The sequence below is a fragment of the Porites lutea genome, chromosome 5 (genome assembly GCF_958299795.1).
Source record: "Porites lutea chromosome 5, jaPorLute2.1, whole genome shotgun sequence".
In the NCBI taxonomy this organism is placed as follows: domain Eukaryota; kingdom Metazoa; phylum Cnidaria; class Anthozoa; order Scleractinia; family Poritidae; genus Porites; species Porites lutea.
Window position 1 is genome coordinate 17,714,627 of NC_133205.1, and position 10,811 is coordinate 17,725,437.

Here is a 10,811-nt window from a genome sequence, read left to right on the forward strand (position 1 = left end):
ATTGAAAGGATTGAAATAAAACCAACAAAAGAGTTATCCGTTTAATGCAAACTTGAAGTGAAATCAATGTGGCATAGCAAAGGAGTGCTTAATCATTGTTATTATTCGTTAAAAATATTTCCCCGATTCTGATTGGCTAAAAGCACACGCATAATTCACCATAACAAGCTACTGATGACCAAATTTGGAAGAATTTTGCATTAAATGAACCGATGACGTCAAAAGTGCAGCCTTCTTGCAGGTTAATGCACCGTTAACCGAGAAGACCTGGGGACGAGGTTGAGTTGTTTTGTTTTTTAAAACAAAAAATGGCGGACATTTCACTCGTTTCAAGAGTAAGAACTAGGCGAAATTATTGCTAAAAACATGGCAAGAACAGCAAGAACACAACTCGAAGACGACATTGCTATTTGGAGAATATTTGCGGAGCTGAACAACCCTAAACGTGCACTATCGAAGATGAACTTAACATCGATGGAGGTAAGCATGTTTTAGCTATGTTTTAAAACTAGGAATTATCTTGAATGAATAATAAAACAGTTATTGAATTCGGCTTTCGTATTATATGAAGAATTATGGAGATCGAGGAAGGTGTTATCCGTCGAGGCCGTAGGCCGAGGCGGATAACACCCTCCTCGATCTCCATAATTCTTCATAAGATACTCAGCCTCGTTCATTAATTGTTAATTATTGCAAATGATTTTCGTTTTACTGCCATAGCTACAGATTTTATAAAAAAAAAACACAACAAACGTCAACATTTCAATTAAATAGTTTCAGTTCAGTGGTCACATCGGCATTCTTAATGCTTTAAATCGGCGTTCCAGCCGGAACTTAAAAAGATATTTATCAGCATTATGATTATGTATATCTATGCACTTTCATTGCGGTCAAAAGCTAAACAAAGCACTTCAATTCTAGGTTTGCAGTGAAACCACTTGCTTGCAACTTGTGGTTCCACTTGAGGACCCTTGAGGTTTGAACATTTTGACGTCATTGGCTGATGTGGACCGCTACTGCACAAGTGATTACAAAATACAGACAGCAGTAAAGATAACAAATAAACTATTTACAAAATTCAATTAACATAAAGCTAAAATGTATTTTAAAAAGATACAATTCTAAACATTTCAATGTAAGATAAACCTAAAAATATATTTAAAACAGCAGCTTCCTTATCAGTAAAAGAAAAAGCCTCCAAAGACTTCTTAAACTTTAAGTTTCTTTCCAGATAAAAACCAAACCAAACAAAAAAATTCAAGCCTACCCCAACGACGGGAACTTTCAACACAAAATGCCTCTTTGCTCATGAGGACCACTGAAAATTAATGGTTAGGAAAGCTTTTTGAAAAGCGACTGATTTTTTATATTTTTGGCCATCCAACACTGTATTATGTCTCTGCATCTAACAATTAACCTAGGAAACCTATTTACAGTGATTAACCTTCAGGTTTTTAAAAGATCAGCACCTGAAGTTTTCTGTAGCTGTTTGTTCATCCGTCGCGCGCATTTTGAGACAAGTTTACTGATGTTCAGTTACTATGGTTACGAGGTATGACGTCATAAGTAGCAGGTGTTCAAGCCATTTTACAGTGAAAATGTTTGCTTTTTCAACTTTTTGAGGAATAAAAGTAAAGTTTGTGGAATAAAATGATGCAAAGTAATTATTTATGTGTTATTTTACGTGTTAAACGCCAAAAATTATTTATTCTCGCCTTTTATATAGTGGAGCAACACGCCGACGACATAAAGAATACAAAAGAAACGCTATGTGAGTGGTGTGCAGTTTCCCTCCGGTAACTCCGCATGTCTTTTGAATACAGAGAACCATCGTACTCTTCTTCAGCTTGACGTCATGGCTACTTCGTCAGGAAATTCATTATCGCACTGCAAGAAAACCGCGTCATTTAAAAATGACTATTACCCTTGAATCGAGGTACATGCATAGATAAATGAATAAATGGCATATCGTAAATGATTCGATAAACGCCCAGATCGTCTATTTAGTTTTACGGGTCTTAGCGGGGGCGTTTAATAGATAAGGGGTGTTTAAAAGAGAGAGGCGTTTATTCTAACAATTGCAACAAGCTCAACAAAACTAATATGCTTTCGGCGAAAATATCAAGAGAGTTTAAAAATAGCGGAATATCTATACTCCATCAGTTGATACCTCAAGGTCGTCTAAAGATCTATATCGCCCTTTCAAATACCAACATCGATGTCAGCAGCCTCGCTCAGGCTTATTGTGTTGATATCGTTAGTCTATCCTTACTTTAAACTTGACATTGAACAAGATGAAGTACACAAAGCCTTGAAAAGCAAGCAAGAAACTGAATGAATTGAATAATTTTGCTCCCTTTTGCTAATTCCTTGTATTTTTGAGTAATTCTCATAGGGGGCGACTATTAGACTGGGAGCGTTTATTAGAGAAGGGCGTCTAGTAACATTTTAACAGCGTAAAGGGGGTGCTTTTTAGATAAGAGGCGTTTATTTGGAAGTGGGCGTTTATAAGGTCATTTGCACTGGAACGTTGACGCAACCAAGCCGTGGCTTACAGCAGCAGTAACTTTATCAGAACGGAAGCGAAGTGTTTTCGCAAAACTGGAATATACCGCCAGACCAACTAATATGTCCGGCTAAATGATATAAGTAAAAATATCGAGAACAGACTAATTTTTCACTTTCAAACTTAAACTGACCTGTCTGGCTGGCCGACCAGACTTTTGGAAAGCGGCAGTTGTTGCCAAAGGCCCCTAAATAGCTGTCTGTCAGAATTATATCTTAGAAACACGTTTTAAACATTTTCTTCACTTGTTACAACAGTGTACCAAGTTTCATAAAAAATATGTTATGTTATTTTAGCAAGGAGTCATGTCAATAATTCTTCCCAGTTAATAAAAGCCACACATTCCTAAGTAATAAGCGAAAGTTGCATAGTATTATGACAGTAATTGTAGTGTAAGTTACCATACCTTAGAATTATCGATGCTAACAAACATCCTTTGTAGATGCTAGAAAAACAAAATAGATCATCAGACTATTATCAGGCGTTTTTCCATTTCAATTGCATCACAGTCTCTTTCTTTAACATTTGTCCGTGTGATCCTTGTTTGACCAAAATTTTGGACAACCTTAGGGACCGGTCATTATTTATCCCTGGGGGGGGGGGGGGGCAAGGATTTTGGGGGGGATTACATGATTTTTAGGAAAACAAGGGGGGATCAGTCGTAACTGAGAACCCAAAAGGGGGGATCGCTGAAAACTTTGGTAGGATTCAGAAGGGGGGGGGGGGGGGGTCGCGAAAGTCATCAAATGTTATTAGGGGGGATCACTTTAGTGAAGTAACATTCAAAGGGGGGATCGCCAGAATTTCACGTTATTTAGCCCCCCCCCCCCCCCCCCCCCCACTCCTTCCCGCCGGCGATAAATAATGACCGGTCCCTTAGTTTGATATGCATCACGGAGGCGGGCGTCGGGGCTTTTAGCCCCATCCACCCCAATAGGAAGGGATCTCATACTCTTCCCGAGGTAACACTTGGAAAGCTGGTTGCGCGTTACAGTAAGCGCTCGAACTAGACGATCTTACCGAAAAAAGCAGGTGTATAAATTAAAGTTTATTTCAGATTACTTGCCTTTTATAAAACAAAGTGAGGGGACTGAGAGAAATAACCTGCTTACAGGACGTTTGCAAATCCCCTATCAAGATTATTGGTTTCTTTTTTTTTTCTTTTTTAAATGTTGTGACCATTCAAAAGTGGTCAGGGCACTTCTCACTCCCTTGGGTCAAAGCTCAACAGGCCATTTGCACTAAGTGGTCATGTGACATCGTTTTTATGAAAATGAAAGTTATATGATTTTGCCTTCAAAAACCGATTAGTGGGTCACATCTAAAACAAAATAATAGTGATTTGGTTTTTCAAACCCGCACCATTTTCTTAAAATGATTAAGTTCGTAGCTGGTCACGTGACCAAAATGTGACTATTATAATTATGAATTAGCTCTTTATGAAAACAAATTTTGCACTTAAACTTCAAGGAAAATGTTGAAAAGATGATGTGGTAACGTTTACAGCACATTTGAGCGTAACTTTCAAACGTTTAACAAGATATAAGCAAAAAGTAGTTTTGTTTGCCATATTGGAGGGCAAGAGTATGCCCTCCAACATTGCGGCCAATACAAATCATACTACTTTGTTGCCATTAAATATCTCCCTTAAATGCGTTTCCTCTCAAATTTCGGGTGTAAGATAATTTCTATGTGCTCTGTCAATTTTTGGCATCAGCAAGATTCCAACTCATTCTTTAAAGGTAGCATGGTGACGTGACCTCTTAGTGCAAGTGGCCAATTGAAGAAGCGACAAATAGACAATGAATTTTCTTAAGTGGTCAGGAGTTAAAGGAGTGGACAAGCGAGGTGGGGTCAATTACAGAAGCGAAGAAGCATTTGAAAAACAGCATCCTACCTGCCATTCTCGGAACCGCCTAAAGGGGAGCAAAAAAGGCAAAAAATGTGAGCCGTTATCGACTTTCAACAGCACCAAAAATATTATTTAAATTTACCTATTTATTTTTAGCGGGTGGGGGTGGACTATAAACGAAAAGGGCACGTACTTAAGGCCGAAGTGTCATGGGTCCAACTTTTATGAAAAACGAATTATTTACCATAACGTCCGCAAAAAAGACAATTGAAAATTAGTTTCAGGCAGGGGTTTCGCGATTGCATGAATAACAAATGCTAGACTTCTTTCTCAGCTGGGAGGGGGGGGGGTTCTCATAATTTATGTGTTTTACAATCATTCTCTCAAAGACATTTCATGTCATAGTTTTTATAATTTTTGGACGCGTTTCATTGTGTTTCCGATGAAACTTCATTTTCTATCATTTTATAAAAGACTTAAACCATGTTATTCGCGTACCATTACATCATATCTTAGACATACTGAGATACACTCATTGAAAAGCTGTCGCAATCCTTCATACTCAAAAGAGTTGTAGCCAATCAGGGGGCCGTTCACTCAGCCGTTTTCTGATACGTCAACAACTCTGCGTAAATATCGCATACGCAAACTCCATGAAGTATTCTATATATATTCTATATATAGTGTATCATATTTTGTTCCGCTCATGAATGTTCCATCTCTGAGCATCAACCAGGACTATAGCGGTATGAGAGACCTTACAAGTACCAATATTTCGTTTATCACAATCAGATAAAAATAATGAAATTGCAGTTATACTTGAACTGGGGCTCTTGCGCCGGAGAACAAAGTGTTGGCAGTTATCATGGATATTGCCCGAGCAGTTAGACGGAAGGCAACAGTAGTAAGATCCAACATCAGTGTACCGCACATCAGATACAGTCAACACATAAGGATCGTAAATTCCGCTGCGATGAACATGGTAATTTCCTTCTGAGCCATCTTAAAGGAAAAGAAAACAAAGTGAAAGCTCTGACAATTTGCAATACACAAAAAGTACACTCCCGCAATTTTAACACACAACATTTTGACGCCCACATGAAATTTTCAAAATGCTGAAAGCAACGGGTTTAATTTGGTTGTCGAATGTTCATTTCCCATTTTTCTTAAAACAAATAGTTTTCTAGGCATTGTGCAAGTGCAGTTAACAAGAAAGATTGCAGCTAATTAAGCTTTACCCAGAGTAAATGTACAACTACATAAATTTCTCTAATTTTATAAAACATATGATCTCACTTATGCAGGACCGTACGAAGTCCTCGCTATCCTTCTGAAGCTTCCATTCAACATGAAGCGGAAATCCCTGGGCCGCGCACTCAAGAGAAACGTCTTGCCCTTCCACAATGGTAACTTCAGTAACTTCCGTTGGCTTGTCGAACCACGGGGCAACTGTTGGAAATCAGGAAAACAATACTGACGCTATTAGGTCAAGTTGATTAAAAAGTTTTAAAAGGATGGTTGTTCCATGCACTTAGAAATAGTTAAGTGATGTAATGCTTATCTGTTAGGTCGGCTCATACTGGTAAGACACACGTCTTGTAGCGTCTCTATAAGTAGCATAAATGCTCTTACATATTATATAGCCATAGGCTCTTGAGTATAGTTAGTATTGTTCTTGATAATTATATTTCTTTTAGTTGTCTGTATACAGTAGAAATGAACTGGTTGTTATTTGTCGTTGTCGTTAAGGTCAGTCACTTAACATTTTTGGAAGTATAAAGACAAAAATTGCAGTCTCCTCAAAGATTCTTACAATTTCCCAAAACAAGAGACTTGACATGATATTTTAGTCACCAAATAATGGTAGCCTAGGTGGCAAGCGTTTTGAAAAAGACGAGAGGAGGAAAAATCAGAGCCACCCAGTTAGTCACTCTGGCCAACAAGGGACTGCAACCGAGCGTCAGACCCAGCATCGGGTCGGAAAGGTAATATAATCAAAGTTTGCATGTCTTCTATATTGCACTGATTATCGCAACTATAATTTAAAAAATCTGTTTATGCTACATTTTGGTCTTACTGGCTATGCAAGGCATAACGAAGTCCTCTCCTTGCCTCTGAGACTTTTATTCAACATGAAGGGGAAACCCTTGGGCTCCACACTCAAGTGAAGCATTTTCTCCTTTTGTAATCGTAAGGTTAACAATTTGCATTGGCTTGTTGAACCCTGCGGAGTAACTGTTGGCAAGCAAGAATATCTCAGGAATGTCTACATATTCGATAATAAATCTTTAATGACTGGTCCCTCGAGAGACATCTACTTTTTATAAGTGATTTTTTATACAGCTGGAAATTTTGAAGCTGGAAATTCATTAAAACTCGCTGTAACGGCGGTCGTCGGTAAACATTCGCGAATAACAGTGCACTGTTACCCTCTGACGTCATAGATTTTGCAATGTTGCCCGCTCAAAGATTGATTTTTGCGGGAAACGACGGGAAACAGTTTCATTGTTAGATGTCATGTGTTCTCGAGGTCACCAATGAGAGCGCTCAGTTTTGGGAAAAAATTTCCAGCTATATAACAAACAGACAAAAGTTATTATTATATATACAATTCTTCAATGTCATGTACTGCTGAATTTGGCCCACAAGAAGCAACTTTGGAACATTTTTTTCATTTTGAGCACATTAATCACCTTTTTATGATTTCAATTTTCATTTTTTATGAGAAAAACTGCTCTGAATGAAAGAAAGAAAAAGAAGAAGAATTTATTACATTATAACCTTTGCAACAGTGTACATGTAATGGAGAACTTTTACTGATCATTGTGGTCATTGAACTCTCTTACTTTATTGTAACAGATCAAGAAAACAAACAAACAAACAAACAAAACAAAACAAGAAACAAAAATCAAACTCAATTTTTACACCACGAGTTTGGCGCTTGTCAAAAATTTTGTAAACTTTGAAATCACGAATTTATTGTTTTTGCAACCTTGCTCACATCTTTGAAAATTTTTTCACTTTAAACCAGAAATGCTAGTTAAAGGGACTTTAATAAATTGGCCATGCAATAAGTACAGTAAGAAGACCCAATGAAGGATTCGCCCCATGCAAGGGAATCCAGGACAGACTTGGATTCTGGATTCCACGCGGTGGATTCTGGATTTCAGGTACTGGATGCCTGTCTTTTTCTTTGGAACTTGGATTCCGGATTCCAATCGTTATGGACCTATCAATGTTAAGCCGGCAAAGGGGGGGGGGGGGGGGGGGGGGGGAGGGCAAGGCATGGGGTGACGATTTGACATTTTTCAAAAAATTGCCGTCAAATTCCCTGCCCACGGGCAGATCATTCCGGTCAATTGCAACCAACTTTCGCCACCCAGGGGTGACATTGCTGTCCATCCCAAGGCTGGACCCAAGAAAGGCACAATAGAAATATCTCCAAATAAAACTCTGCAATCTTTATTTATAAACGTTGCTGCATCACCAAAGATACATGTTCTTATTACAGCTGCGATTAAAACTTTTTAACAATTCAGTCCGTGTTTTAATACACTGCATAGAATACAGAAACCTTTAAGAGAAAGTACACATTTTGTAAGTTTGAATATACCGTTCTTAGTAAAGGGTACAAAGAAAGTCTGTTTTATAAGCTTTATACAGTGATTGTAGCGAATGTCAGCCACACAATGATCAATTGCACTTGCAAAAATCGACTTGGTTTCTCTTTCCTTCCGTTTACTTTGATACCACAGTATCTTGAAAGGTTCAATTGATCAATACAACTCACTTTGGCTTGTTCTCGTTGGCTTCCACGATTTCCATATCTTTCCAGACCGTACGTCGTATGCGTGAAGCGTGGCTGTTCGGTCTCAGTCTCTTTCGTCCGAGTCAGCAGTCAAATATCCCCACGTCGGTCCCACGTAGGGCGAAGAAAGATTCAAAGTTCCCTCTCCCCGGTAGAACAAGATCGGTCTAGTACCCTACCCCAGGGCCAAGAAAGACCCGCCAAATCTTCCACCCCATGACTTGCGTCCCCCCCGCCCCCCCACCCCCCCCCCCCCCCCCCCCCCCTCCCCACGCCGGTTTTACATTGATAAGTGCATCAGTGGGATTCGGATTCCTTGCGTTGTATTCCGGATTCACAAAGCCAATGATTTCAGGAGTCCCCAAGCAAAAATTTCACGGATTCCGGAATCCAGCATCTTCGGAGACCCAGGGGCAGATAAAAGAGGCGAGGGAAAGTCTAAACGGGTGGAAAAATATATATGGAACGAAGAAAAGTAAAGAACGGCGAGAAGAGCCCCTGGGGACAATGTCTTACCAGACCAGTTCCAAACGGTTCGCCGCCGTTCTGGCTTCTGATTTGTGCCAGAAAAACACAAGTTTTCTGCCACCAATCAGAAGCCAGAACGATGGAGACCGTTTGGAACTAGTCTGGTAAGACATTGTCCCCAGGAGCTCTTCTCGCCGTTCTTTACTTTTCTTCGTGCCACATTTTTCCGTCCGTTTAGACTTTCCCTCGTCCCCACTTTCTGCCCCTGGGTCTCCGAGGATGGGAATCCAGATGCCCTTACATGGGGCGAAAGGATACATGTAATGCCGCTGCCAAGGAACAAACTATTTTGTTGCCTGACAAAACATTCCAAATCCTCTTGATAGCATCTTTGAAGTTTGGTGAGGACTTGAGAAAATTTTGGTAAGTGAAAAAAATCGTTCGCACTAGGAAAAGGCTTATCTTTTGACGACTTTTTTGACTAAGTTCTGTAATAGAAGCCCTAAATACTGAAAAATTAATGTACGTAAGGACAGTAATAACAGCTTGTACCCTAAAATTTGTTTTTATCAACTGAGTTAATAAAGTCAATTCATTTACCACTGTAAAAAGATTTAAACGTTTTACAGGCTAGCCATGCCTGCGAGTACAGCCATCTTTCCTCACTACTCACTGCCACGCACTGCTACAGTCACGAATTAAGTGTTATGCAGGAGAGAAGGTCTTCACCTTGAGCAATGACCAAAATGCCATACTGGCGATGTAAATCAATGTTTATTTAAGCAATAGACCACACTTTCTATGGGTTTACCGGCGTGATAACCCACGCGGGATGTTGGGAGAACACGAGAAAAGCTTGTAAAAAGCTTGTAAATCAAGAGCCGAAGGCGAGTGATTTACAAGCTTTTCGAGTGTTCTCCCAACATCCCAAGTGGGTTATCACGTCGGTAAACCCATACAAAGTGTGGTCTATTGCTTTTATAAAATAACTTTCAGTAGAATGGAGTCTTTTAGGTAAAAAAATATACTTTTAGTACCGTGATCAAGTCATGTCTTCTCTCTAAAGTCATCATAAGCCAATCATGACTCACGATTTAATAGCGCTGAACTTTCTCAAAACTCAGTTCAGTCAAACAACAAACAACAGCACTTCAAAACACGAGTTTTTGCGCTCGTTACATGATAACTAATGAAAGCTGTTTTACAGGAAAAGTGAACACATATTCATGCGAACGTACAATGAAAGAATACGTTCATGGTTTGTTTACTACAGAAGTAGAAATTAATTGAACATCAGACTGTACGCAGCTGTGTTTTGTTTAGTCGATCCGTAAAAATTTCGTGCTTACAGACGGAACTGGCAGTTATTGTAATGGAGGACTTCATTCACTTTTTACAAGCCGCAGTGGTTTAAGATCTGTTTTCTGGACTTTATTATGATCAAGAAATGCTGCGGTAACGACGTGGCTGCATTTACGAAGTTGTCGCATGTAACTTTATACAGGCACGTACAGCGCCCGATGGAAATATGTCAGTGGTGAAGAAAGGTTTCTTTGCCGTAGCCACATATTGGCGCTAATATTTGTCGGTTTGTGAAGTCAGGTAGTTTGAGGTAGGTTATGGCATCGATATCACCGAATAATTTGTGCAAATGTTGGAAAAAACCAGCCCGAAACTCTGACATCTTTCATCATCGTTGGCAGCTTGTTTACAACCTACAGCGGCCGATTTTGTACCATATCTTGATCAGAGGTCTCTTTTTGGAACAATTTCTTTCATTAAGGAATTTAATTTTGACATAAAATAAATCAAGAATGCTAAAACTATCCGTTTTGTTGCTGGTTGGCACATGGTTAAGTTTTGCTAGAGACTTTCTACACCAGAAATTCACACAGTTGTTGTCTTTCTCTGCGATTTGGCATCGTCGTGAAATGTAAACTGCTTTCCAGCTTTGTACTTCATGACTTCTAAAGCTATGGCAGTCGCGATTGTGACCCTCAGTAATAAAATGTGTAAACCAACGCTTTTTATATTAAGAAGGGCTACGGTAAGTAACTTGTTCTGTTTTTTTAGCCTTTTTAAAATCGTTGTTTGCAGATCAATAGCGGATTTTGTTT

At 39.2% G+C, this 10,811-nt stretch overlaps 1 protein-coding gene across 1 annotated transcript in view; it reads right to left on the bottom strand.

Annotated features, from left to right (window-relative positions):
- Window positions 1–1,198: 1,198 nt before the first annotated feature.
- The window catches only part of LOC140938008 (peroxidasin homolog), a 34,287-nt gene continuing 24,674 nt past the window's right edge, over window positions 1,199–10,811 (bottom strand). The window contains exons 5-9 of the mRNA XM_073387558.1: window positions 5,715–5,867; window positions 5,238–5,420; window positions 4,464–4,482; window positions 2,973–3,011; window positions 1,199–1,887 (exon numbers count right to left, since the gene is read on the bottom strand). Coding sequence (XP_073243659.1) covers window positions 1,860–1,887; window positions 2,973–3,011; window positions 4,464–4,482; window positions 5,238–5,420; window positions 5,715–5,867 — 422 coding nt within the window. The 3' untranslated portion in view covers window positions 1,199–1,859. The remainder of the gene's footprint in view (window positions 1,888–2,972; window positions 3,012–4,463; window positions 4,483–5,237; window positions 5,421–5,714; window positions 5,868–10,811) is intronic.